The 26,237-nt window shown below is 45.1% G+C and overlaps 1 protein-coding gene across 2 annotated transcripts in view; it reads left to right on the forward strand.

The window, feature by feature from the left end:
• Positions 1 to 441: 441 nt before the first annotated feature.
• Positions 442 to 26,237, forward strand: part of PRKCA (protein kinase C alpha) — a 429,630-nt gene continuing 403,834 nt past the window's right edge. The window contains exons 1-2 of one of the 2 annotated variants that reach the window (XM_051824401.3): positions 442 to 910; positions 3,204 to 3,235. In XM_051824401.3, the coding sequence (XP_051680361.1) occupies positions 738 to 910; positions 3,204 to 3,235 (205 nt within the window). In that variant the 5' untranslated portion in view covers positions 442 to 737. 2 annotated transcript variants of the gene reach the window in all.

Below are 26,237 nucleotides of genomic sequence, written 5' to 3' on the forward strand. Positions count from 1 at the left end.
CTCCGGCCACCTGTGGGCAGCTTGAAGCTCTGGGGGCTGTGCCCGGGGGCGGGGGCTGGCGCTGCAGCCAGGTGCAACTGCGAACCGGCGCGGTTAGACGGGGAAGGGGGCTCCGGGAGGCTCAGAACCCCGATCCCGAAAAGGAGAAGCGGAGAGAGGAGGAGGAGGCCGGGCGAGCGGAGCGGAAGAAGAGGAGGAGAACGAGGAGGAAGGAGCGCCGGGAGGAGGAAGAGAGAGGGCAGCGAAGGGCCGGCCGGGCCCTCCCGGCTCCCTCGCGCGGGGCAGTCCTCCGCCGGCGGCCGCCGCCGTCTCGCCTGGGCTCCAGCGCCCCTGTCCCGCCCGCGCCGAGCAGCGCAGCCCCCGCGCGCGCGCGCCCCCGCTCCAGCCCGCGCGCGCCCGCGCCGCCGCTCCAGCCCGGGGAGCATGCGCAGTGGGCGGTGCCGCTCCGGGCCGCCTCGCCGCCGCGAGTAGGAAGCGCGAGCGCCGGGCGCCGGGCTGTCAGTGAGCGTGGGGCCAGCGAGCAAGCGAGCGAGCGAGCGAGAGAGAGCCAGCGAGCGGCTCCGGCTCCGCGCCGCGCCGCGCCCGCTCGCCTCTCCCCGGCCGCCGCCGCCTCCAGCCCGCGCCCCGCGCCCGGGGTCGCCCCTCGCCCCGCCGCCCCTCCCCCGCCCGCCCCCGCCCACCCCGGCCCTCGCCGGCTGCCGCTCCCCGGCGGAGGCAAGAGGTGGTTGGGGGGGACCATGGCTGACGTTTTCCCGGCCAACGACTCCACGGCGTCTCAGGACGTGGCCAACCGCTTCGCCCGCAAAGGGGCGCTGAGGCAGAAGAACGTGCACGAGGTGAAAGACCACAAATTCATCGCGCGCTTCTTCAAGCAGCCCACCTTCTGCAGCCACTGCACCGACTTCATCTGGTAGGTGCGCGCCGGGCGCACGGGCGGCCGCCCTCGGGCAACTTGCGGAGCCGGCGGGAGTCCCAACTCTCGCCCGGGCCGGCTCGGCTCGCGCGCGCCGCTCTGCCGCGGGAGGGGGCCCGGGCCGGGGCCTCTCCCCTCGCCGGGGCGCACCCGGCCCGGCCGAGCCGGCCGCGGGCTGGCGGGGCGCAGAGGACCAGGGAGCCGGCGGCGGCGCGGAGTTCCCGGGCGCGCTCGGGGGCGTGTGTTTGTGCTGCCCTCGGCTCCTGGAGCCGGGCTCTGCTGGGCGCGCGGAGACTTTCTCTCCCTTGGGTGAGCCCGGGGTGGGGGAGAAACAGGAGAGCGAGCAAACTGTTGGAAGCTCGCGGCGGGGGGAGGGGGTCGGAGCCGAGCTGGCGAGTGGCAGGAGGGCAGAGGGAGTCTTTTTTTTTTTTTTTTTTTAAATAGACCCTGTCAAGATTAGACCCTGTCGAGATTAGACCTGTAGCCCGGCGGAGGAGGACAGAGGCCTTGTTTAAGAAAAATACCCCGATGGCTAAAGGTGCCGGAGTGAGGTGACTTCCAAGAAACGCAGCCGCTGCTCGTTTGGGGCACCTGCGGGATCCATAGCTGGAAAGGGCACCATTGGTCTCAGGTCCTCGGCCTCCCCACCCCCGGGAAGTTCAGGGAGCGCGAGGTGAAGGGCCCGTCTTCCCCGGGTCCTACCCTCGGGGTCGCAGTGGTTGGTTCTGCCTCAGGACACCGGTGGGCAGTTCCAGGGCTGCGGCTGGGGTTCCCTAGTCCCCCCGCCCCCAGGTGCCCAGGGCGTGCCCTGGCACCAGCCAGCTCCCCTCCCAGGCACGCGTGTCCTGGGGGCTCCGGGGTGGGCGTTGCCTGGTTGGCTGCGTCTGACCCCATCACACCTGGGGGAAAAGGTGCTAACAGGCGAGCTCTCTGAAAGTGCTGCTAATGGGGTGTTTAGGCTTGACCTTTGCCTTTTCAGAAATCCGCTTAAAAATACAGGCTTTTTGGAAAAGTACAGCCACCTCTATGAATGGTTTCCACCGAGTAGTCCGCATATGGAGGAGTTGAGCTCACAGGAGTAGGGAATCCTAGATAAGGCTGCTTAAAATAAGTTTCTGGAGCGCCCGGGCGCGTCTGCCCAGGCGGAGGGCTGCTGCCTGCAGGGTCAGCTGTGAGGTTGCGCTAAAAGAGAAGGGACTGCCGGCGATTCCTTTTGCCCGAAGTGGGTAACTTGGAAGAGGGACGGTGGGGCTGGCAGGCTGACTAGTCTTTGCGCTGTGCTGCCCCGAAGGCTGGAGCGGATGCGGCACCGAGGTCTCCGGGTGTAGTGTGCCCTGGACAGGAAAGGGCTCCTCTCTGCCCGCCCTGGGTGCACCTGGCAGCGTCCACACCTAACAGGCAGCCCCGGGGAATACCAGGGAAAGGTTGGTTCTTGATTTTCAGTTTTCTTCCAGTATTGCTTCGGTGGGTCCTTGATTTTACTTCAGTATTACAGCACTGATATTTTAAGGCTAGATATTTGGATTTATGTGCAGTTTTCTTTTTTTTGGGGGGGGGGGAGAACTCCTAAGTTAAGTATGAAGGTATGTGAAGTGTTGTATACATTTCAAATGTTATGTAAAGCAAGAGATTACAACCGAGGACCTCCTGAGAATTTCAGTGCAGTTCGTCCCTAGGGGCACAATGTTTGCAACTGAGGAGTTTGTCCTTGCAGGGTAAATTCTTGGGTGCTGTTGTTAAAAATTAGATCATGATAATCTGAGATGCAAACAGTAGGGATAATATTTCATAAAATCTGGTTCCACCAGCCAAAATTAAATGTTAAAAGTGGTGTTGTTGGTTAAAATATCATGTGTCTAGCGCTAGCCAAACTCCCATAAGCCACTCTTTAACTCTCTATAGGGAGAAAAACAATTCTCTGTTGGTCCCTAGGAACAAAATTCAGCCACTTCCTTTTCCGCTCTGTCTATAACCTCCTCTTGGTTGCTTGATTATCCCTGTCGTGTTCTTGTCTTGAAATTTAAGTGTCAGTAACAGAGTGAAAAGAACTGGAAAGAGGCTTGATGTGATGAGATGTTTCTTGGATCCCTTCTAGGTGAGAGAGACTTTTTTCCAAGTTGAATTTGTACCGTGATCTCGCCAGGTACTTGGACATGTCATTCCTAGCAGCTCCCCAGATAGGAGGTCCAAACCTTTAACTCTGTAGAACATTTTGTCCTATAGCTTGTTTAAAATGTGCTGTGCCACACAGACTCTGTTAAGCTGTTTTATTCTTGTTTCTGTTTTTCAGGGGGTTTGGGAAGCAAGGCTTCCAGTGCCAAGGTAAGCTGTCTCACTGGATTTTATTTTCAAGTACAACATGAAGTAAGCACTGCAGACACGAAATGTGTTCCCGGCCATCCTTTGTGATGTAATAAATAAATAAATAAATAAAATAACCTCTTGAAACACAAGGGCCCCGAGTTTGGGCCTTTTCTAGAAGTCAACCAGATTGTCTAGTAATGGATATGGAGAGCTGCCTTTTACTCATTTTGAAAAATTCCTGTGATTTTATTTTTGCTGAGAACATTCTTGTCAGAAACTGCCGTCTTTGTGTGGGCGTTGAGGGGAAAAAAAGGAATCACTTTGTATTCATGTGACTTTTTTTTCTTGTTCCTCCTCTTTGTACTGTATCCCTTTTACCTCTGTGTTGGATTGGACTCACTGCACCTAATTTTGGGCCACACGTTACTCTAGTAAGGTTCTTGTGTTTTGTTTCCAGAGCAGAATTTGCATGTCTCATGTGTATGCCAGTGATTCTTTGAGGAGCGATTGTTCCAGGGTGGCAGTGTGGCACACTCTGTTTTCGCCTTAAATATCTGACAACATACAGGATCCTGTATCGCATTCAGAAAGAGACCCATCGTTTCCCCCTCTGATCTGTAGTTGCATTTCACACACATCAGATATCTTTTCAAACTCTCATCCTGCTTTTTTAAAAACCATTTTATAGATTGTGAAGGTTTCACAGTTTCGCTAGCTCGATCCTGGCTCCTCTGCTGATTGTCTATATTATATTTACTTAGTTCTTGTTACATTTCCCATCTGGGCACACATTTATTAGGGCAGGTGGAAAGTACATTGTAGCCTGGAAAATGTTATCCAAACACTGTTTAATAAGTGAATTAGAGGTGTGTACATTTTACAACTTTGAAATTGTACTGGTGGTTGATTACCTTCTAAAAAGTTTAAATTTGTCAACTTGTTTCTGTGTTCTCTAAACATAATTTTAGATGGAGTTTTTAATGATGTATTCATTGATATTGTCTTAAGCCGAGATGTTCTGATAAAACCCTTACTGAGTAAATCATTTTGAAAGCTACATTTGGGAATCAAGGCATATTTCTTTTAAGATAAAGAGAAAGGTGTGTTGTACCTGTCTCTCTAAAAGATGACAGGCAGGTGTTTGTTCTTCCTGGTTCTCAGAGTTGTGGGCCTGAACCTTAGAGGTGAGAATTGGATCTAGGCATGGATGTGATTTCAGGAAGTTTAAAGATGTGAGATGTTAAATATGTAAGATTCTTCACTAAAGGGATCACATCCACTCTTTTCTTGAGGTATTTCATTTGGTTGAGGACCTAGGGAAACTGAAATTTTTTTTTTTCTGAATTTCCAAAATAGTATCACTCGTCTTGGAGAAAGTTGTATGTTATTTAAAACCTGTTTTTTCTGCATAAGAATAATTCAGAATGCAGTTGGTCCCTCTTAGACCTGCTTATCCAAGCAGGTTTTGTCAGTGAAAATCAGAGTGGTTGTATTACTAGGCTACAGGAGGGTTCTGCCTGGTTTCTCCCAGAAAGCAGCTATCAAGTTTGTAGTGGATTTGCAGATTAACAGGCTCACATCAACCTAACTCTTCTTTACCTGAGTTATAAATGTGACACTCATACACATTTAAAAATGTATAAAATAAAATGTGAAATTGTATACCCTTGTCTCTTCCATATCCAGGGACAGCTTTGGTTTTAAGACATCTGAGCGGCTGGCGCCGTGGCTCAGTAGGCTAATCCTCCACCTTGCGGTGCCAGCACACCAGGTTCTAGTCCCGGTCGGGGTGCCAGATTCTGTCCCGGTTGCCCCTCTTCCAGGCCAGCTCTCTGCTGTGGCCCGGGAAGGCAGTGGAGGATGGCCCAAGTGCTTGGGCCCTGCACCCCATGGGAGACCAGGAGAAGCTCCTGGCTTCGGATCAGCGCGGTGCACAGCAGCCATTGGAGGGTGAACCAACAGCAAAAGGAAGACCTTTCTCTCTGTCTCTCTCTCTTTCTCACTGTCCACTCTGCCTGTCAAAAAATAAAAAAATAAAAAATAAAAGACATCTGCTCACTCACTGACTCATTCATCTACTTGATCTCTTTCTCTCTCTCTCTTTTTTTTTTTTTTTTTTTTTTTTGGACAGGCAGAGTGGACAGTGAGAGAGAGACAGAGAGAAAGGTCTTCCTTTGCCGTTGGTTCACCCTCCAATGGCCACCGCGGCCTGCACACCGCACTGATCTGATGGCAGGAGCCAGGTGCTTTTCTTGGTCTCCCATGGGGTGCAGGGCCCAAGCACTTGGGTCATCCTCCACTGCACTCCCGGGCCATAGCAGAGAGCTGGGCTGGAAGAGGGGCAACCGGGACAGAATCTGGCACCCTGACCGGGACTAGAACCTGGTGTGCCGGCGCTGCAAGGCGGAGGATTAGCCTATTGAGCCACGGCACTGGCCTACTTGATCTTTCAAAAGGGATCATGAGTTTATCATTCTGCAATGCTTTTTAAATTTTTTTTAAATTTTATTTTAGTACATGAGAGGATGTTCAGAAAGTTCATGACAAGAGACATGTGTTTGGCCTAGCAGTTAAGACTCCACCTGGAATATATAAAATGTATAATTTTTACCAATCAGGAAGGTAAAAAAAAAAAAGTCTTTTCAATTTCCATCTGTTGGGGTATTGGTGAGGTTGAACATTTTTTTTTTTTCAAATGCATTTTAGTTATTTGTATTCTGTGAATGAGCTTGTTTTACCTGATATTTGAAATTCAGGGTTTATACACCAAACAACTTAGAAAAATGATTATGTACTTTATGTACAATTCTTTGCTTTGGTGAGAAATTTAGTTTTATATCTAATGAATTGCCCTAGTGCATTTATAGATTTTAATTTATAGAAACCTTCTCAAGTATAAGTTTGTTTTTTTTTATAAAGACTTATTTATTTGAAAGAGTTACACAGAGAGAGAGAAGGAGAGGCAGAGAGAGGTCTTCCATCTGCTGGTTCACTTCCCAGTTGGCCGCAATATCCGGAGCTGCACTGATCTGAAGCCAGGAGCTTCTTCTGGGTCTCCCACCTGGGTGCAGGGGCCTGAGCACTTGGGCCATCTTCTACTGCTTTCCCAGGGCATAGCAGAGAGTTGGATTGGAAGTGGAGCAGCCAGAACTTGAACTGACGCCCATATGGGATTCTGGCACTGCAGGCGGCAGCTTAATCTGCTACCCCATGGTGCTGGCCTGAAGTGTAAGTTTATTTGTAACATGCTGTCTGCTGGTTACATTTTGTTCAGTAAGAATCATCTCTGAGCAGGCAAAGGCTAATCCATTACATCTTGTGGTTTGTTGTAACTTAATTAGAAGGTTGTGTTAGCTCAGGACAGTGCTTTTAATCCTACAAATACAAGTACAGTTACTCTGGGGGTAGGGAGATGGAGAGAGGATGGTTAATGGGTACAGGGGTGCAGTTGGGTATCAGGAGTAACCTGTGTTTTAGAGCACAGTAGAATAGTTGTGGTCGACAAAGCTAGTAGGATTTTGAATGTTTCTGACACAAATAATAAATATTTGAGGTAATAGATATGCCAGTTACCCTGATTGTTATACATCATATACCTGTATTGAATTGTCACACTGTACTCAGAAATATGTACAACTATGTCAATTAAAAAGAATATCTTTTAAAAATATGTAGCCACCCAGTATTTCCTGCTTTGATTTTTCTCCTCAATCTTTCCCTTAACAGCTGACCATTTTAGAGTGTTTAGATTTTCTCTTAATGTTCTCCAGCTTTGTTTGTCCATTTGGTTCTGTTCAGTAAGTGTCTTTCCGAAGAATAATTCATTCTCATCCATGGCTTTGGCAGCACCCCTACCCTACCCCACCCCAGACATGGCAGCTGGCATTTCAGACTGCTTTTTGTATTCCTTGCACACCAGGAATTTTTCACTTGATGAGGCAGTGTTTTTCGACTGCTAGTAAGAAGTATGTTTCTTTGGTCGGTAGATTAAAAATATTTATAGTAGATATACTTTTTCTATTTTTCACTTGAGAGGTGCTCCAAAAAAGTGACATATCTTGTAGTAAATATATAGCTTTAGATCCAAAATATTTGTCAAAATTTATTACACAAGAATTGGAAGACTGAACTAGTCAATGAGATTTAGTTCCTAAAACCGGGTGTGCATGGTATGGGTGATGCCATTTAGAAGGCATTCTATTTTACGGGAACGTGAGTATGAAGATTGTTTCCCACTTTTTCCCTTCCCCAAGATGCAACCTAAATGGAAGAAGGAAATTTTCCTGGAGAGAGGTTTCTTGGGTTTTTCCCACTTTGTCTTATGGACTCTCTGCCATTCTTCTTTATATTGCAGTGTAGGTGTTTGGCCCCGAAAACTGATATGACCAGGGCAAGTAACACAGGATCCTCTTGTGAGAGTTTGTAGCCTGAAATATTGAAACCCAGGGCCTGCAAGGCTGGGGAGGAGGAGGAGTGGGTGGTAGACCTGGACAGAAGGCAGGCTTGTCCATCTGTAGCCCTGTTCCATGCCCTTGTTAGGAAACTTGGATTTGCCTTTTGATTTTTGGCTCCATGGTTTTTTCTGGATGTACTCAGTGCTCTGTTTCATCCCTGAGACTAGCCGAGAGCTGATCCTGGCTTTTTTTTTTTTTTTTTTTTTTTTTTCCGAGAGAAGAAGTAGACTTCTGTGGTTTGGACATTGGTGAAGTCGCGTTTGCAGTCTGGAAAGCCCATGTCTGGTTGGCAGTTCCTGTCTGCCACCAGTTCCTTCCAGTGGCAATCATCCTGGGGCTTAGTGATTCACTGTGTTGCCCACACATCTCCTCTGGGGCAGCAGAGCCGAAGCAGTGTTATCTCCTCCTTTCACTGCTGGAAAAGGCAATGAGCCAACTCGATGGTTTTTCCTCCTCAGTTAGCAACACCTCTGCACTTCTCTAGTTACGGTGGTAGAAACAGCCTTTCCAAACGTGACCTGCTTATTCTAAGTGCCAAACGGTTCCTTGCATCGTTTGTTGCAGCTGGCTAACCTGGCGTGTTTTCCTGACTTTTTTTTTTACCCCCATGCTTTCTCTTGTGTAACATCACAAATTAAAATGAACTACTAACCCAGGGTATTTGATTAAAGTACCCTGAAGAGACAGTTTGAGAAGTAACCCCTGCCAGTAGCATGATCACCAGGAGCCTGTGGGCTCTGAGCAGTCAGTGCTGGGTGAGGGGTCTGCAGGGAATGGACTCTCACTCCTGTGCTTTCAGTGTTGCCACTGTGAGGCAGTTTTGAGTCTTGAGTCATTTTCTGGTTAGGACACACTGTGTCTTATACTTAACCTGTAACTCCAGCTGATGCTCTGTGTTTTTTGGTAGTTGTGGGTTAAAAACATCAGCTTCTTTTCCCCATTGGTGATGCCATTTCACATTGGATCCCTTTCTCCATTGGTTCCCCTGAGCAGGCTTGTGTTTCATGTTCTTTCTATAAGGATGAAAGCTGGTGTTTGAGGGAAGAAGAAAACAATAAGAAAAAAGAACAAGTCTCCTCTTGCCTGCACAGCCTAAAGGATTCTAGAGTGAGAGTGACTTTAAGAGAGGGTAGAGGGGATTACATGGGCAGCTTTTCATAAAAGGATGTCCGGTTGTCCTTATCTGCCATGGGGCTCCGGGAGCCAAGCAGTGTGGATGCCAGGTGCCAAGAGGTGGAAAGGGCCGAGGTCCAAGTTGGGCAGAATCATGAGGCTGGCCCAGCTAGGTACTCCCATGCACTGGATTGGCTACTTCTTCTCTCCCTGACCTCTGGTTTTCAAAGTTGGTGCCAGGATTTTCTGTCATCCTTTGTCTTCTCAACAGGAGTCAGCATCTTGGTACCCCATTTTTGATTGGTTCCCGCGTCCCAAAATTAAAAGCTGTGTGAATTGTAGCTGGGTTCACTGCAGAGCCACAACAGGGGAATGCATGGAGGAATGATTCATCTGAAACTCAGGAGGTTTTCCAGTAATGTCAGGTTGAAGCATTGTGTCGGTCTCCAAGATTAAGTGGCCAGTAATGCCTAAAAGATAGGAAAAATGCATTGAAAGTGGGTGGTTAGAATGGCTTTTCTAGGGGCCAACACTGGGTGTAGTGAGTAAAGCCTTTGCCTGCAATTCCAGCATCCCATATCGGTGCTGGTTCGAGTCCCAGCTGTTCCACCTCCGATCCAGCTCCCTGCTAGTGGCCTGGGAGGGCAGTGGAAGATTGCCTGAGTACTGTGGGATATCCAGAGGAGGCTCCGGGCTTTGGTCTGGCCTAGTTGTGGCCTTTGTGGGGAGTGAATCAGCAGTTGGAAGATTTTCTCTCTTTCTCTGCTTTCAAATTAATAAATCTTAAAAAACAAACAAAAAAAAAACTTCAGCTGTTTTTCTCTGAAAAAAAAAAAAAGATGAATATTTGTTGGAAGTAGGAATGTATTTGGTGCTGTATTCTTGCTCTGATGTGATTCCTCAACGGCTTTTGAGTTGCTGCTTTTACTTAGTACAGAAGTGGAAGTGCGATAGTTACTTTACTCACACTCGCCTCTTCCCCCGCCAGCAGCAGGTGCGGTAGTATGTGGAGTGGTTACTCACCCTAATAGGAAGCAGAAACCTAATGTTTACTTTTGCAAGTGCCTGTGATGATTGTTTCCTTTTCTTTAGTTTTACGGCAAAATGATTTCCTACTCTGTAAGGAGCGTTTCCCGCTAAGGTGACATTAGTTACATGCAGCTTCTTAGACACCTTGACCCATGGCTTGTTTGCTTGTTTCCTTTCATGCCCAGTCACTGTATTGTTTTCAAAACAGCACTGGTTTCAGAGCTGCCCAATTAGGATGAAGCCCACCTCCCTAGCGGAACACTGGAAAGCTCTTGAAACCCCTGTCTTGTGTATTCGGGCTCATCTAAGGATATCTTTTCTTCTCCCCGTCCTCTGGTCATTGCGAAGAAGTTGTGCTTTTCCAGAAAGTTCTTTCTTCCCTTCTTTTCTCAACCCCTTTTGCCAGATGATACCTGTTTTGCCTGTGGGTCATCATTCCAAGGTTAGCTCAGGCCTAACCTTGCATTCTAGGTGTTCTCCTTATCTCAGGATCCTCCCTCTGCACCATCTCTCAACTTGAGCTCAAGGAGCGAGTCTTTGTTCTCCAGTGTCTCCAGGGTTTAATGCAGTGCCTGGCATTCAGCAGACACTACATAAATATTTGCTGGGTGTGTAATTATATAAATATTAGAGCCATGAGGTGGATACCCACAGCCAGAAAGATCAGTGACTTCTGACCACTGTGTTTTTTTTTTTTTAAAGCTACTTGATAATCTGAAGTTAGGCCAAGTAGGATAGATCTTTAGATGATTTAAGAAAAAGTCCTTTCTGAAGTTAAGTGCTCTTATGTAAAACAGCAGAAAATTCTAATTTGGATCTATGCTAAATTATATATAATACTAAATCTAATAAATTAACACAATTGCCATAAACCACGTGATATGGCTTCTTTGTTTCTTTAGAAAAGCATCCAGGCACCAGAGAGGAACCTTACTGCCACAAATAAAAGCAGCACATTGCAGGCCATTGAAGGAGGGAGAAAATGTCTTGGGTATAGAGGGTGAAAAATTACAGTGAGCCCAGGTGTAGTCGTGTAGGTGTAGTTTTACTGTGAGATTGCTAACAGCTGAAACCAGATCACCATGCTCCGGGGGAGTAGTAGCTCAGCTTCATTGATTCTGTTTTAAAACTTCTTAGATGTGAAAGTTTTTGTGCCGTGATGTGAGAAGGAATGATTGAGACTGTGTTGGCAGCAACAGAATGGTTGTAGTTGATTTACCGTCGGTTGAAAGGAAAGGCAAACTAATACTTATTAAATGTTACACTGTGCCAAACACTCAGGAGCTTTCACATTTTATGTCTTTTCTTCCTAAAAGCACCATGCAAAGAATGGGTGGTCTTCCCATTTTAGAGACCAGAGAGCTGAGGGACTTCCCCAGACTGGGGGGTGTGGCACGGGTTCATTTTCAACAGTTCTGCAGAAAACATTCTTCAGAGCCAAGTGGAAACTTTTTTTGGTACTTATGAAGCCTGGATTTATACTAGGAGAGGAAAGAATGATGCCTTTAAGGGAAACACTGAAACATTTCTTGGTGACATAGAATTATTAAGGCTTCACTGTCCTCATCTGTCTCGGAGTTTCCATGGCAAACCCTTTATTTCGGGTCTTGTTTTCTAGCAGACTGTAAAACTGCATGGCAGACTTCAACCTAAAACACAAACGTTACAGTGTTGGCACAGTATAAACAGTCAAATCTAGTGGAAATTGCTAAAACTGCATTAAAAAAAAAACCCACCTTTAAATAATACAAACGGGAAAATGGTTTCTGGAAATTTCTATCAAAAGGATGGGAGTGGTTTGACTCACTGTCAGCACAAGATAAGAATTATTTAAGAACAAGTCCACAAAGATTAGTAAATGCAATTAATCTCTACTGCCTTCACTTGTTTTGTTTCTTCTCTCATCTGTATCTATACATTTCTATTTTTGGTATCGTGAGAAATGCAGATTGAGTATTTCTTATCTGAAATGCTTGGACCAGAAGAGTTTCAGATTTTGGAATATTTGTTTAGACTTTATATATTGGGCATCCCTATCTGAGAATCCAAACATGAAATGCTCTAACATCTAAAACTTTTGAAGCACATGTACAAAATCCATGTATTGTATCTGACTCTGGTAGGGAGTTAGGAGATAATGAGCGTTGGAAGTATAGGACATGAAGGTGTGCTATAAATCAGTTTAGATGTGATTTGGACAAACTAGGATGAGAATGGGGCAGGAGAGGAGCCAGTTTAATAGCTGGATTCTGAGAGCAAAATCCTGTTGTAGAGCTTTTCTAACCCTTTTCCTAGACGTTCTCCTGGGGGGCTGGGGACCATGTCTCTTACAGTGGTGCGTACATAGTGCACCAAGTCTACGATGTAGGAATTTTCCTACACTTGAGATTCACACCCTGATTGTGTTTACTGTTAAATGCTGTTCTGAGCACTTTTCATCAATGCATTTGATCCTGAAAAGGTATACAGAGCACAGAGGAGTTTAATAACTTGTCAGCTGTCACACACTTAGAAAATGATGGGCTGGGATTCAAGCCCAAGCAGTATGGATCCAGATGCCAAGCTGTTAAGCCCTGTGCTTTGCTGCATCTCGGTTCCCCTTTTCCTCAAAGTTTTGTCACACGTAAGTCATAACTTTGAAGGTGAAGGTGTTGAAGAGTGAAGAGTTATTCGACTTAGCACAGGTTGAGTGTCCATATCTGAAATATTTGGTATCAGAAGGGTCTCAGGGGCCAGCGCTGTGGTGTAGTAGGCTAAGCCTCTGCCTGTGGCACTGGCATCCCATAGGGTGCCGGTTCATGTCCCAGCTGCTTCTGTTCTGATCCAGCTCTCTGCTAATGGCCTGGGAAAGCAGTGGAAGATGGCCCAAGTGCTTGGGACCCTGCGCCATGTGGGAGACCCAGAAGAAGCTCCTGGCTTCAGATTGTCCTAGCTTTGGCTGTTGCAGTCATTTGGTGGGTAAACCAGCAGATGGAAGACCTCTCTGTCTTGCCCTCTGTAACTCTACTTCTCCAAGAGATAAAAAAAAATCTTAAAAGGGTTTCAGATTTTGAAGATTTTCAGATTATTTGCATAGAATTTATCAGTTGAATATCCCCTAACTTGAAAAACCAAGACCAAAATGTTCCAAACTCTTATTAAACTTTGCACTCAAAATATTTTGGATTTTTGGAGCATCTGGGATTTTGCTTTTTTAGATCAGGAGTGCTCAACCTGTAATACTCATGTGCTTTTGTCCTGTAGCAGGAGGTTATGTTGGATACATGGACCTCCATTCTGAATGTCATATTGTGCCGGAGCCTGCAGATCACGGGAAGCAAGCCTGGCACCAGGAAGCTTAGTACAGAGCACAGAAGATACACATGTTCCATTTGTTACCTATGTGATGCTGGAGAAGCATGTGGGAAGGAAAGAGACATAATTTGGGTTTATTGGGGGGTGACTTTTGTTTTGGGCTCTGCAGGGTGTGCAGAATTTCCTTAGGGAAAGGGCTGAGAGTGAGGAGAGGCCATGAGAGTGACCCTATGCTCATGGAAGGTGTGGACCAGGAGGAGAGGCCAGACCTCAGGGGATGTAGCCGGGGCCCAGCCCCAAAGGGAAGAACACATCTGAGAAATGTGTAGGGAGCAATTTCATGTGTTTCCATAATTAGTTCTTCTGCACTACAAACATTGTTCCCTTTTGTATCTTCTTTTTGTTTTCATTGTTGTAAATCATGTTAATTTTTCAGAAAGGTGTTACAAATATAGCAGATAAACACAATGTAACTCCATACAAAAGATACATTGTATGGAAACTTGGAAAAACAGCTTCTTGCTTTTCAAAAGCAGGCTGCTTCTACATGCTTGCAAAGACCTGGCTACTCTAAGGAAGCATTACAGTGTGATTACAGCATCACATATCTGGAGGCAAGACGCTCAGTTATATTAGATATGCTGATACACATTAATAAGAGGAAAATAAGGAAGAATTAAAACATTTACATATTTAACATTGGCACCTTTCTATTTTGGGAACTGCCCACTGACTTTTTCAGTCTGCATTTCTGGTTAATTATTAGTAATAACTCCTTCCTTCCTCATGGGTGAACTCTAGCTGATGTCCTTTAACCACATCAGAAACTTTATAAGGAAAGGCAAGGGGGCATAGAGGTTGGAATGGGTTTTCATCTGGGCTTCAGTTTGAGAAACACAAGGGAACTTCAGAAAGTTTATGGAAAAATGGAATTTTTTTCAAAGATTTATTTATTTGAAAGAGAGAGGCAGAGGCAGAGAGATCGTCTTCTATCCACTGGTTTACTCCCCAAATGGCCACAACAGCCAGGAACTTCATCCAGGTCTCCCATGGGGGCACAGGAGCCCAAGCACTTGGCCATCTTTGGTTGCTTTCCCAGGTGCTTTAGCAGGGAGCAGGATCTGAATTGGAACAGCTGGGATTTGAACTGGCACCCATAAGGGATGCTGGTGCTGCAGGCAGTAGATTCACTTGCTGAGCTGCAGCACTGGCCCTATAGTTTTTTCATAATATGCATTTTTGTGAACTTTTGAAAGACCCCACATAAAACGTGGTGGGATCCTGCTGCTGTGCCACCTCTCTGGGGAGCTGCTTTCTGCAGGGGGTTGGGGGGGGGCACTGGGGCAAAGAACATCTGCTGGCTTGCCCTTGTTCATACGGTGTGATTCAGTGAGTGACAGAGCTGAGATTTGCAACCACCCAGATTCTGTGAATGTGTTTTCTGTGCAGTGGTTTTATAGCATCGGAGGCTGTACAGATACAAAGCCAATCTGTTTTATTCATCTCCTTTCATTTGTTTTTTTCCTTCCCTCAGGTTTTCTAATAAAGTACGATTTGTGGCGGTGTTTGTGGTAATTGGCATAAAACTCTCACTGATTCAAAGAAGCTTGGCTCACATTTGTAGAGGCTTCTGTTCATTTCCATTCAGATTTGTCTGGAAGCTAAATGGCCAAAAATTAGCTTAAATCACTTTGCTGCTTTTGTTGAATTAATGAATGGATCCATATATCCTCTAAAAATGGATTATTTTAAAGTGTGAACATGAGAAATTACTTGTTATCTAAAATATTTATATATTCTAACCTGATTCCTAACTCAAAGAAAAGAATGTAGTAAGATATATGTGTTTTCTGTATTCTAAACATGAAGGTGTTTTTCTTACTGTCATTGTAATCAAAGTTATACATGGTTGATTTAAAATTTAATAACCGGATTACAATGTGATCATATTGCTAGTTATTTGCCTAACAGTGATTTTGAAATTGTTTTTAGTTGATCTAATTTTTGCCCCTGCTGAGTTTGTTTCATTAAAATGACTTCTGTCATTGTAGCTTCACATTGGTTGGCATCAATCTGAGTGACTCATTAATATGGAAATATAGTTTTAATTTTAAAATGAGACTTTAATTTCATTTTATCGCTGTGCTACATATTTGTGATTCTTAAAAAGTCAAATAATGGTTAATTATAAATGGTTTAGGAGCATGAAGAACTTCTTTTTGTTTTTTTAATGCTGAAATTCAGGTTTAGAGATGCAGGCTGATAAGTACTTTATCTTCATTTTCCTTTTTTCACCGAATTACACACCCAGACACCACAGCACCTGGTGCCGAGTTGAATGGATGCTGCGTGTGCAGACTTGCCATCTTCTAAAATGATCTGATGGAACTCTGTGGATGAAGTGTTGAGGCTCTGGGCTTCAGTTCAGTTTTCCAGTTAAGAGGATAATTCAAAGTGTAATATTAATGCTTTTCTGGTGGCTTATTTTTCATTTAAAGTAAACTTCAGAAAACTTAGAGGTTTCATAATTGTTAACTTTGATAGCACCCGCTTGTGCACAGGGCTCTTTTGGTTGACTTGTCCGGTGAGGGATAATTATGAGTAGTCCAAGTCTTATTTCAGAATTATGGAGTGCAGCATCATGTTTGGTTTTTGTTGCATTTTCCACATTTCCCTTTTATGTCAAGTTATAGGTGGTGTTTGGTATAATTTGTCATAATAACCTGAAATTATATGGAGACTTTTTCTTAGAATTTTAATTTGGTGGTGGTGTAGGGGGAGGAAGGGTAGGACGGGTAGATGAGTAAACCTTGTCCCTGAGAAAGAACTGGGCAGCTCATTTGTGTTCATTAGTGTTCCGTCACTAATGAAATACCTGACATGGCCAACTTTGTAAGTGAAGAGTTTTATTTGGCTCAGTTTTGTAGGTACAAAGTCATGGTACCTGCATCAGCCCAGTGCTGGTGAGGACTTCACGGCACCGGCAGGTGTCAGAGGATCTCACCCTGAACTCGGAGCTGGGGAGATTGTGTGTCTTGTTCCTGTTCCAGTGTGTGCTGTGCACCAATTGACTCAAGGACCTCCTGTTAGGCTTCATTGTCTCCCAGAAGTGCCACCCTGGGGACCAGGGCTTCAGGGGGACACAGATCCTGTACAGATGGTAGCACAGCATCTGTACAACAATGGATTGTAATACCACTGAAATGATACACTCATAGGTGAGAAAATCATGCTCATGTTTAAATGTAGGTTAATGATGAGAATTCATGTGCAAATACCTCTCTTGACCTTGGTGAATTCTGTAATCACAGGGTTAGAAAGAGCTATGTTATTGTAATTTTTTAAAAGATTTATTATTTGAAAAGCAGAGTTACAGAGAGGCAGAGAGAAGAGTGTCTTCCATCTGCTGTTCACTCCTCAGATGGCTGCAGTGGCTGGAGTACATTCATCTGAAGCCAGGAACCAGGAGCTTCTTCTGGGTCTTCCACTCGGGTGCAGGGGCCCAAGGACTTGGGCCATCTTCCGCTGCTTTCCCAGGCCATAGCAGAGAGCTAGATTGGAAGTGGAGCAGCTGGGACTAGAACCGGCGCCCATATGGGATGCCGGCACTGCAGGTGGCGGCTTTACCTGCTACACCACAGTGCCAGCTCCTGTTACTGTAATTTCAAAGCAGGGAAAGGCACTGTGGAGATGATTTAGCCCAGGTCTTTGAAATTACAGCGTGAAATTGGTTCTGAGGGTTAAGTGATTTGCAGTAAACTCAACACAGGAGAGTGACCATCTAAGTCTCTGGCCCCCACATCCCACACCACTGTGTACCCTCTCACCTCCTGGAAGCTCATGAAACTGCATTGATCTGCACTCTGTAGTTTTGAAGTCTTGAGTGTTGTTATCAATGACTGCAGGTCTCCACACAACTGTCTGTGCTTTTAAAAACAAACCAACCACGAGGGGAATCCCCGAACAAAACAGGAGCCGAGTTGCCTTTATTTTCATTGAAAAATGACAATACCAGGTGTGTGGGGGGGGTGGCAGTACTGCAGTGCGGAGGTAAAGCCTCTGCCTGCAGTACAGGCATCCCATATGGGCACTGGTTTGGGTCCTGGCTGCTCCACTTGTGATCCAGCTCCCGGCCAATGCACCTGGGAAAGCATTGGAAGATGGCCCAAGTGCTTGGGTCCCTGCACCCATGTGGGGAGACCCAGGCCATTGTCATTTGGAACCAGTGGAAGGTAGGTATTCTCTCTCTGCCTTTCAAATGAATAAATCCGTAAAAAAGAACAATGGCAGTACCTTAGAGATAAATATGAATCTTATTCTGAAGTGCAGGGGTTTGAATGAGTAGTAAGGATTGTGTATTTGGCTTTTATAATTCATAGATTAATAAAAGTCTAATGATAATGATTTTTTTAAATACTGTATTAGGGGCAGGTGTTAGGTGCAGCAGTTAAGATGGCTGTGTGCAATGCCTGTATCCCATATTAAAGTGCCAGGATTTGAGTCCCAGCCCCGCTTCCTGTACCAGTTCCTGTTAATGCACACTCTGAGAGGAAGTCCCTGGGTCCCTTCCACCCATATGTTTGAGTTCTGTGCACCTGACTTTGGGCTAGCTTGGTCCCGGATATTGTGGGTGTTTTGGGAGTGAACCAGCAGATGGAACAGCTCATTCTCTCTATTCTGCCTTTCAAATCAAAATAAATATTTAGAATATCACATTAAAGATGTCTAAGAGGGGCCGGTGCTGTGGTGTAGTGGGTAAAGCCGCCGCCTATGGTGCTCACATCCCACATGGGCGCTGGTTTGAGTCTCGGCTGCTCCACTTCCAATCCAGCTCTCTGCTGTGGCTTGGGAAAGTGATAGAAGATAGCCCAAGTCCTTGGGCCCCTGCAGCCACATGGGAGACCAAGAAGAAGCTTCTGGCTGTTGCAGCCATTGAGAGTAAACCAGTGGATGGAAGATCTCTTTCTCTACCTCTGCCTCTCAAATAAATAAATCTTTTTTAAAAAGTATAAGACTTTTGAATTTGTATTGGGTGAGAATTCATGGACAAGAAAATGGCTATTTAAAAATTCTGTATTTTTCTTTGACTCTTGGCTATTTGAACTCTCACCAGTATTCTCTGAGAACAGGCTACAGTACTTCTGTTTCTTAATCTACCACTGACCTTATACCAGAGCTGATTTTTGCATTTTATGTACTACTCAAAAAATATATATATAGTAAATAATTATTAATCTACAAATGTACATGGTTTTAGTAGCTCCCTAAACAAAATCAAAGGATTTTATGATCAGAGAGTTTATATTTGGTGGTAACCCCACCCTTAGAATTGAAATTGTTTTTGGACAGCAGTGCAAACCAAATATGGAAGTCAGACTTTTACTTCCTGTAATTTCAGTGTTGCTGATTTGAAGATTTGATCTCGGAAACTTGGGTACAGGAAATAAGCACAAGACATACAATGTAGCAGATCTGAAAGCAAGTTAAAATGGTCATTTATTTGTGCCTTTTACCATATTTATTTTCTTGCTAATCCCAAGCACAAAATAAAAGTCTTTTAAATGTTCCTTGGAAAAATTTTCCCTCAAATGCTAAATTTCCAAGTTGCTTTAAAAATTAGCCCAAAGTGATAATTCCTGTTTTTCCTTGGTAAGTTTCCCTCAAGTGCTCTTGAACACTCTTTATTGATCAGGAATCCTTGAATCTTGTCCAGAATTAGCAACTGAGGACTGTTCTGGGGGTTCTCTGAGGGCAGTTGGAAATTATCACTGCTGATCTGATGTATGTGAATAATTTCTGAAAATTTTTGGTAGGACTTTAAGTGCCAGAGGCAGGCGGTTTCTAGGTCATCTCCATTATTGGTTCTTTGTGCCTCTTATTTGGAAGCTATTGCCTCCATTGAAAAATGGCCATTCTTTTCAAATAATTTGGCTCACTTTTCTGGAAAAAGATCTTTGATGTTGTTCCATGACTAATATTTGTGCTGACCGTATCTCATCCTGAAATGATCAAACCATCCTTAGCTCTCACTGGAGTTCTTTTACATTAACCTACATCAATTTTTTAGGATAAATCGGCTTTACTCATGAACTGTATTTGGAACTAATGTAGACATAAAAGAAAATTTGGAAGAAATACGAAGTTTTTATATATTCTCAGCTTTCTCTAGTGGTGACATTTTACATAGCCATGGAGCAGTTAATAAAAATGGGAAATTAGTTTTGGTGCAGTATTATTAACCAGACTGCAGACTTTTTAGAAATTTTCACCAATTTTCCCATTAATGCCTGTTTCTGTTGCATTCAGATATTTTTTTCTTAGCCCTGTAGGTAATGGTTTTGGATCAGCCTTGTATGGCTGCAGTATGTGAATATCTGATCACATCAATGCGATCAGATGCCTTCCTTGCCCACAAAGGAAGACATTCTCCCTCTCTCTCCCCCTCCCTTTTTAAAAACTGTTAATTACGTTGGAGTAATGCCCACTGTGGGTGAGCTCAACTTGTTAGTGTGGTTGCTGGGTGGCTGTCGCTATGAATATATATGTTCTCTCATTGGCGAGAGTGTTACATGTAAGGTTAATAAGACTAGAAGCCACCGAAGGCCAAGGAGCTCATGTATTTGCGCGGTCTCCTAGCAATGCATGGAGCTCCAGAGATCTGGAGAATCAGCCTTCCCCATGAATAGCATTGTGCAGTGAAATTTTGTGTGATCATGGAACTGTCCTTTAATCTCCGTTCGGTGTGGTGGGCACCAGCACCATCTGGCTACTTAAACACTTGAAATGTAAAATTAGAGTTTTTTAGTGTTTCATTTTAATTCATTGAAGTTAATTGAAATTAAATGGCTATGTATGGCTACTGGCTACTAGATTGGAGAATTCAGCTATAGAATATCCTTAGGGAGTAATACTAACTCATTTTTGTAAGACTTTCATTGTAAAAACACAGATATAGAAAAACACACAACACAAATGCATGGTTTGATGAATGATCATTCTTGTAACTGCTGCCCGGACAACCAGTAGAACTTGGCCAGTGCTCTGTATCCTTCATCCTTCCCACCAGGGTCACCACCTTGTGATTTTTTTGATTCATCTTCTTTAAGTTCTATCTAGGTTATCCAAAGATGCTGCAGTTTAATCTTGCACATTTAAAACTGCTTGGAAATATCCCTGGATCCTTCCTCATTGGCAGCTTGTTCCTTCACCTCCTTTCCCCTTTGTCGTGTATCTAGGGAGTGTTGGGTTTTTGTGTCTGTAGAAGTTTGCTGCTTGCATGCTTCACCCTGCCCCTGAGTGTTATCTGTCAATTGGTAGTTTGGTCCAGAGGTTTGATCAGCTAAACTCGGATCAGCTTGGCTCATGTGGTTTTGAAGAAGTCTTTGTGACTTCACTTGCTTGTTTGCTACATACCTCTTATCCTTAGGGAAAGCACACCAAGGAATGTTTCTCATCGAAGTGTCCAAAACCGACAGTGTTTAATGTAATTAAATTGGGTTATGGCAACTCGGTATGCAACATGGAAACATCTGCACGCTACTCATGGAGACCTAGATCAGCAGGGGCCTTCTTTCATTAGGCCCCTATGCAAATTTCAATTTTCACCAAGTGCTTCTGTGGGTAAGAGGTGTGGGTACATGTCTGTCTGTTGGGGATGGTGGAGAGAATTGCTCATCGAATTGTGTTGTCACTGACATGGCTGAACCTAATTCATGTGGCTGTATGTACTGTCTTATTTTGTTCTGATCTTTGAATTTTCAACATGAGATCAAAATGGGGCTTAGAGTTTTTTGTGTCTGGAACATCTGAGGGCAAAGAGAGTGAGCATGTGAGGTGCGGATTGGGTGTGTTCCTGTTTGAAGAAGCAGTCAGTCAACAGCTCTTGGACCTGCTCTGTGCCCACAGAACTGTGCACTATTGATAAGTAAAGGAGGGATTTCCTAAGAATGAGAGGATCTGTTCACTCTTAGTAGGGGGTTTTAAGTGTGAATTCGTAAATGTGCATGCATTTACATGCGTAAACTTCACATTAATGTATGAAAAAATGGAGACTTTTCACTGTGATAAACAACTTTAGATTGGGAATTAGGTAATCTTAGTTTGCATCAAGTTTAGACCTCTATTCACATCTTTGTTGTGGGGGAGTTGGACTCAATTGGCAGTAGCAAATGTGTCATATTTTTGCTGACCCTTATATCAGAGAACATGAAATTAGTCACAGTCTCCATTCAGCTTCAGAATTTTCCTCAACTCTGTTGCAAGTAGGTATGGCGTATCTGTTAGAATTGACAGGGAGGCAAAGTCTGCTCCTGCTCTCCAGTGAGGATAAAGAAGATACTTGGGAGCTCTGTTACCTGCTACTCAGTACTTATCCCCTTCTTACTTGTTTTTATTTTATTTTGAAAGAGTTAGAGAGTGAGCAAGAGAGAGAGAGAGCGCAAGCTTCCATCTGCTGGTTCACTCTCCAGATGGCAGCAACCTTAAGCACTGGGCCAAGCCGAAGCCAGGAGCCTGGACCTTCATCTGTCTCCCCATGTGGGTGGCAGGGGCCGAATTCTGTTTTTCTCAGGCCACCAGTAGGGAGCTGGATTGGAAGTGGAGCAGCCACGGATGCTGTTGTCACAGATGCGACTTTACTTGCTATGCCACAATACCAGCCCCTACTCCTTACTTCTTTTAATTCTTCCAGAGAATTGCGATGTCTCAGAAAAAAATATTTGTGGTAGTGAAAAATTTTCCCTAAAAATGTTATTAAAAGTTTCCTGCAGCACAAACCATTGATTGCTGTGTATTGGCCGTAAGCCACAGTTGAGTTAGTTTAGGATTAAAATACACATGCACACACACACACACACACCAGCTCTATTCCTTGATGTTACTTTTTTTCTTTTTAAGTAACCTGAAAATTGTTAATTTTCCCTAACTTCTCTTGGGCACAAGCCAGTTTTTTACTATCCAGTTCATGCTGAAATCTAGTATTTGAGTCATGTATTGATTTCATGGCCTTTTATAAAGAGCTCTGTGACCCCAATAATCACTTAGTTACCTGCCCCTTCCCCCCTTAAAAATTCTGGATAGGAAGTAACAAAATAGGTACTAGGAGTAGATCCTTGTGTTTGATCTTATAGGAACCATAATGAAGACTGAAATAATAGTGCCCTCACTCGTGCCATATTGATGATGGGAGCACAGGTTGTTGTATCTATAAATGCATAGAAGAGGAAATCACATTGGGAGCAGAAAGGATGCAAATGTTCCTAAAACCGTTGGAGAAAAGAGTGTAGGGAGGGGGAGGGAAGCCCCAAGGGATGGGTATTGTGATTTATTGGAAGCGCGAATGCAATCCTTTGAGCTAGCTGGAGAGCACTAGGATTACTTTGAGTTTATAGGACTGCATGCTTTTGCATGCACAAATCCTATTTGTGCGCATTTGACCTTTAAAATGATTTTCATTCCTGTCTTCCATCCCTCTTCTCCGTTCCCTCTTTGGAAGCTGGCCTTTTGTATAAAGTTTTAGGTTTTACGGTTGATGTTAGGGCCCTAAGACTCCACCCATGGCTGGCTACTACCTGCCCTCACATTTGGTTCAGCACACACTACCTACCACGTTTGTGCTGTTAGCTGGGAAGCAGCAGAGAGCACCTAACAGCTATGGAGCACCCTCTGTGCATTTGGACCAGCAGTAAGCGCTTCACATAGTTGTTTTTTTTTTTTTTTTTTTTTTTTAATCTTCACAACCAAATGTGGATAGGTTATTTTATGGCTATTTTATGGCCCGAAGAGCTTAAATGTTGGCTGACTCATACAATTAAGTGGTTGAGTTTTATTTATTTTTTGAAGATTTTATTCATTTGACAGAGTTACAGAGAGAAAGGTCTTCTATCTGCTGGTTCACTCCCCAGATGGCCTCAATGACTGGAGCTGAGTCTATTCAAAGCCAGGAGCTTCTTCCAGGTCTCCCACATGAGTGCACTTGGACCCTCTTCTGCTGCTTTCCAAGGCCATAGAAGAGCAATATTGGAAGAGGAGCAGCTGGGACATGAACTGGTGCCCATATGGGGTGCTGGCACTGTGGATGGAGACAGCCTAATATGTCACAGTGCTGGCCCCCTGGGCTATGTTTGAAAGTTTTATTTATTTGAAAGGTGGAGAGCAAGAGTGCTTCTGTCTGCTGGTTCACTTCCCAAATGGTTGCAACAGCTAGGTCTGAGGTAGGCCAAAGCCAGTAGCCAGGAACTCCATCTGGGTCTCCTCCATGGGGAGCAAGGACCCAAGTATTTGAGCTGTCTTCCACTGCTTTCCCAGGCACATTACCTGGACACTGGATCAGGAGTGGAGCAGTTGAGACTCCAGCCAGCATTCCAGTGTTGGATGCCTGCCTCCCTGGTGGCGGCTTAACCAGCTGTACCACTCGCAGATCTGGATTTGTTTTTTTCATCACTGAATTTTTGTGATGCTTCATAAGGAAAGGTTTCAAGGAGTGACTTCTTCATGGATTTTTGTGTTTTAAAAAGCAAATTCTTGATTGTTACAACTTGAATCCAGATGTTTTTCTCCCTGCTCTCCCCACCACCATCCAGTCCAGATGCCTGGTAATAAAACATGGATCTGTAAGAACATGTTCTTTAATTTCCTGTCTCCCATTCTGGCGTATATGATGCTGTCATAAACATGTGCCCTCCGGGCTGGGAAACATCAGGTTGAGAGGTTTCAAAGCTGCCTGGGACGGGTTCACATTTAGTCAAAGGGTCACCCAGTCTCAGCCTTGTGCTTTTTGGGAGCATCCTTCTCTCCTCTGTTCCTCTCTGGGGTTGGGGGCTGCTAGGAGCTCACAGAAACAGCCAGCTCACATGTGCTTTTCGAGTGTGTGCTGTCCGTCTGTCCTGGGCCACTGAGATCAACCAGGTTGAGCTTTTCCCAGAGCAGGCACAGCGTGGCTGTCCCAGGCTTGGCTTGCCCAGGTTGGCCTTGTGTATCTCCCTTGTGATGTGTCTGCAACGTGTGTATTTTGTAGTTTTCTCAGAAAGATCTGTAATTTTTCAGTATAGGTACATTTTGTCAGCACTCTACGGTTTAATACAGGGAATTCACTGAAGGTGGAAATGGTGGCTTTATTTTGCTTTGGATAATTTGGTTTAAACTACTCCTGGATGCTTCTGTCATCTGTAACTGTGTTGCCTGACTCTCCTGTCCATACGATGTGCACTCTTTCTTTGCACTCATCCTGTGTGCTCTGTCCTTCTCCCTCTTCTTCATCTGTTCAGAATTGGAAGTCATCAGATAGTTAGCTTTAGTTTGAACATTAGCATGACAAGTCTGGAGGAGAATAATTTCACAGAATGAGGCTTAGGATTTTAGGGGACTATTCAACTTTTTTTTAAGTAAAAACATTGCTGTGTCTGCTGGGCCTTGAATCTGATGCTGGAGATAGAAATTAGCCAAGACGAGACTACGTCTGCCTTGATCCCTGTAGTGCCTGCCTAGCCACCAGAGTTATGGCTATGAGGACCCCTCACTAAGGGCTGTGTTTGGGGTTGTAAGGGAGTAGGCCTTGGGACTCTGATGGTGTGGAGCAAGGGGACTTGGCTTAGTCTGAGGACCAGGAACATCTCTGTTAAGCAAATAGCATCTGAATGAATTCTGAAAATAGGCTAGGAGTAAACTGAAGAAGAGAGAGCCTTCTGGGCAAAGCAGCCAGAGCCCACAGAGCTGCTAAAGGGGGGACCCTTGTGTGTCCAGGAACTGAGAGCAGGGCTCGGTTGCTGCAGTCTTTTTGAGGGAACGGTACCCAGAGAGGGCTGGGCAGAGGCCACCGTGCAGGTGGCTGACCAGCTCGAAGAATTTGGTCCTGTAGACTGAGAGCCTGGGAATCTCCCAGCAGCCTTTCCCATGGGGTGGCCGGATCAGAGAAGCTCCTCAGAGAGGGTCGCACTTTCTGTCACCACCCAGCAAACTGATGAGATGTGGGCACGAGCAGATGGGGAAGCCTGCTTTGAAGCTATCTCTTGCTCTGTTGAGAGATTTGGTTTCTGAAAGTGGTGAGGTGGTGGAGGAGAAATGTCTACAAATCCAGAGTCTATTAGGAGGTGCAGTAGGACATGGTATTGGTTTGGATGTGGGCTAGAGGGGTGCGTGGTGCAACTCTGATTGTGTAGCATGCTGGAGGAAGCCCCGTGGCTTTGAACCTGCTGGATGAGAAGTGCCTTAGCAGTCTGCAAAAGGAGAGGAGAGAAGGCAGCTGGATGTAGGTACTGGACCTGAGAGGGACAGGCAGGGCTGGAGAGTCAACGTGAGAATCATCGGCTTACAGGTTGGACTGACGCATGCGTGGGGAGAGGGTTGATGTAGGCAGCATAGGAGAAGCCTGTTTGGTGGTAACCTGAATGAGATTCAGTCTGCAAAGTAGGGGGAAAGGGGTGCCAAACAAGGCAGGGACCCAACCAGGAAGATGTTTTAAGGAGAGCCAAAGGAAGACAGTGTTTTATGTAGGAGGTACCTAGTGCCGTAGATAGGATGAGGTTTAGAGACAGGCCTGTTCTGATGGTCTGTCAGGGTTGGAGCTTCTTTGTTATGCAACAAAGAGTAAAGGAAATGGAGCCGGAGCAGCAATCCTCTGGACACCCCTGGGGATGGCCAGAGAAACACATCCCGGGACTTTCTGTGGTTTGTTTCCTGCATTGTCTTTGAGGTGGTGGCTCCCTGGGCCTGTGTTTTTGATTAATCAGGTTGAAAATGATGTTACCTGGGTTTCTATTTTTAGAAAGAAGGGCAGAGGTAAAGTGGAGTTTCCTCCTTTGCTTTCTTGCATTCAACGCGCAGTGCCCCCTGGCTGGTGGTACCCAGATGCTTCTCTCTGCTGCCTCTTGGGGATTCCTCCAGAAGGCAGCAGCTGGGAAGGTTGGCCGTTCCCTCAGAGATAGTGTGTGTGTGACTCAGGCGGTGCCAACTCAACCCTTGCCCCTCTGCCCTTCTCTCTGCTAGGACATTTGTGTCAGTAAAAGGATTTCTCCTCCTCCTCCTTTCTTTGTAGAATCCTGCAGCTATAATATCTACTCATCCTATCAGAAGAGATCAAATGGATAAATGCTAGGCGTGCAAGCATTTGCTCGTGTATGAGAGAGATTTTATTA

Source organism: Oryctolagus cuniculus, chromosome 17, assembly GCF_051225735.1.
Source record: "Oryctolagus cuniculus isolate XC-2025 breed Fujian yellow rabbit chromosome 17, ASM5122573v1, whole genome shotgun sequence".
NCBI lineage: Eukaryota > Metazoa > Chordata > Mammalia > Lagomorpha > Leporidae > Oryctolagus > Oryctolagus cuniculus.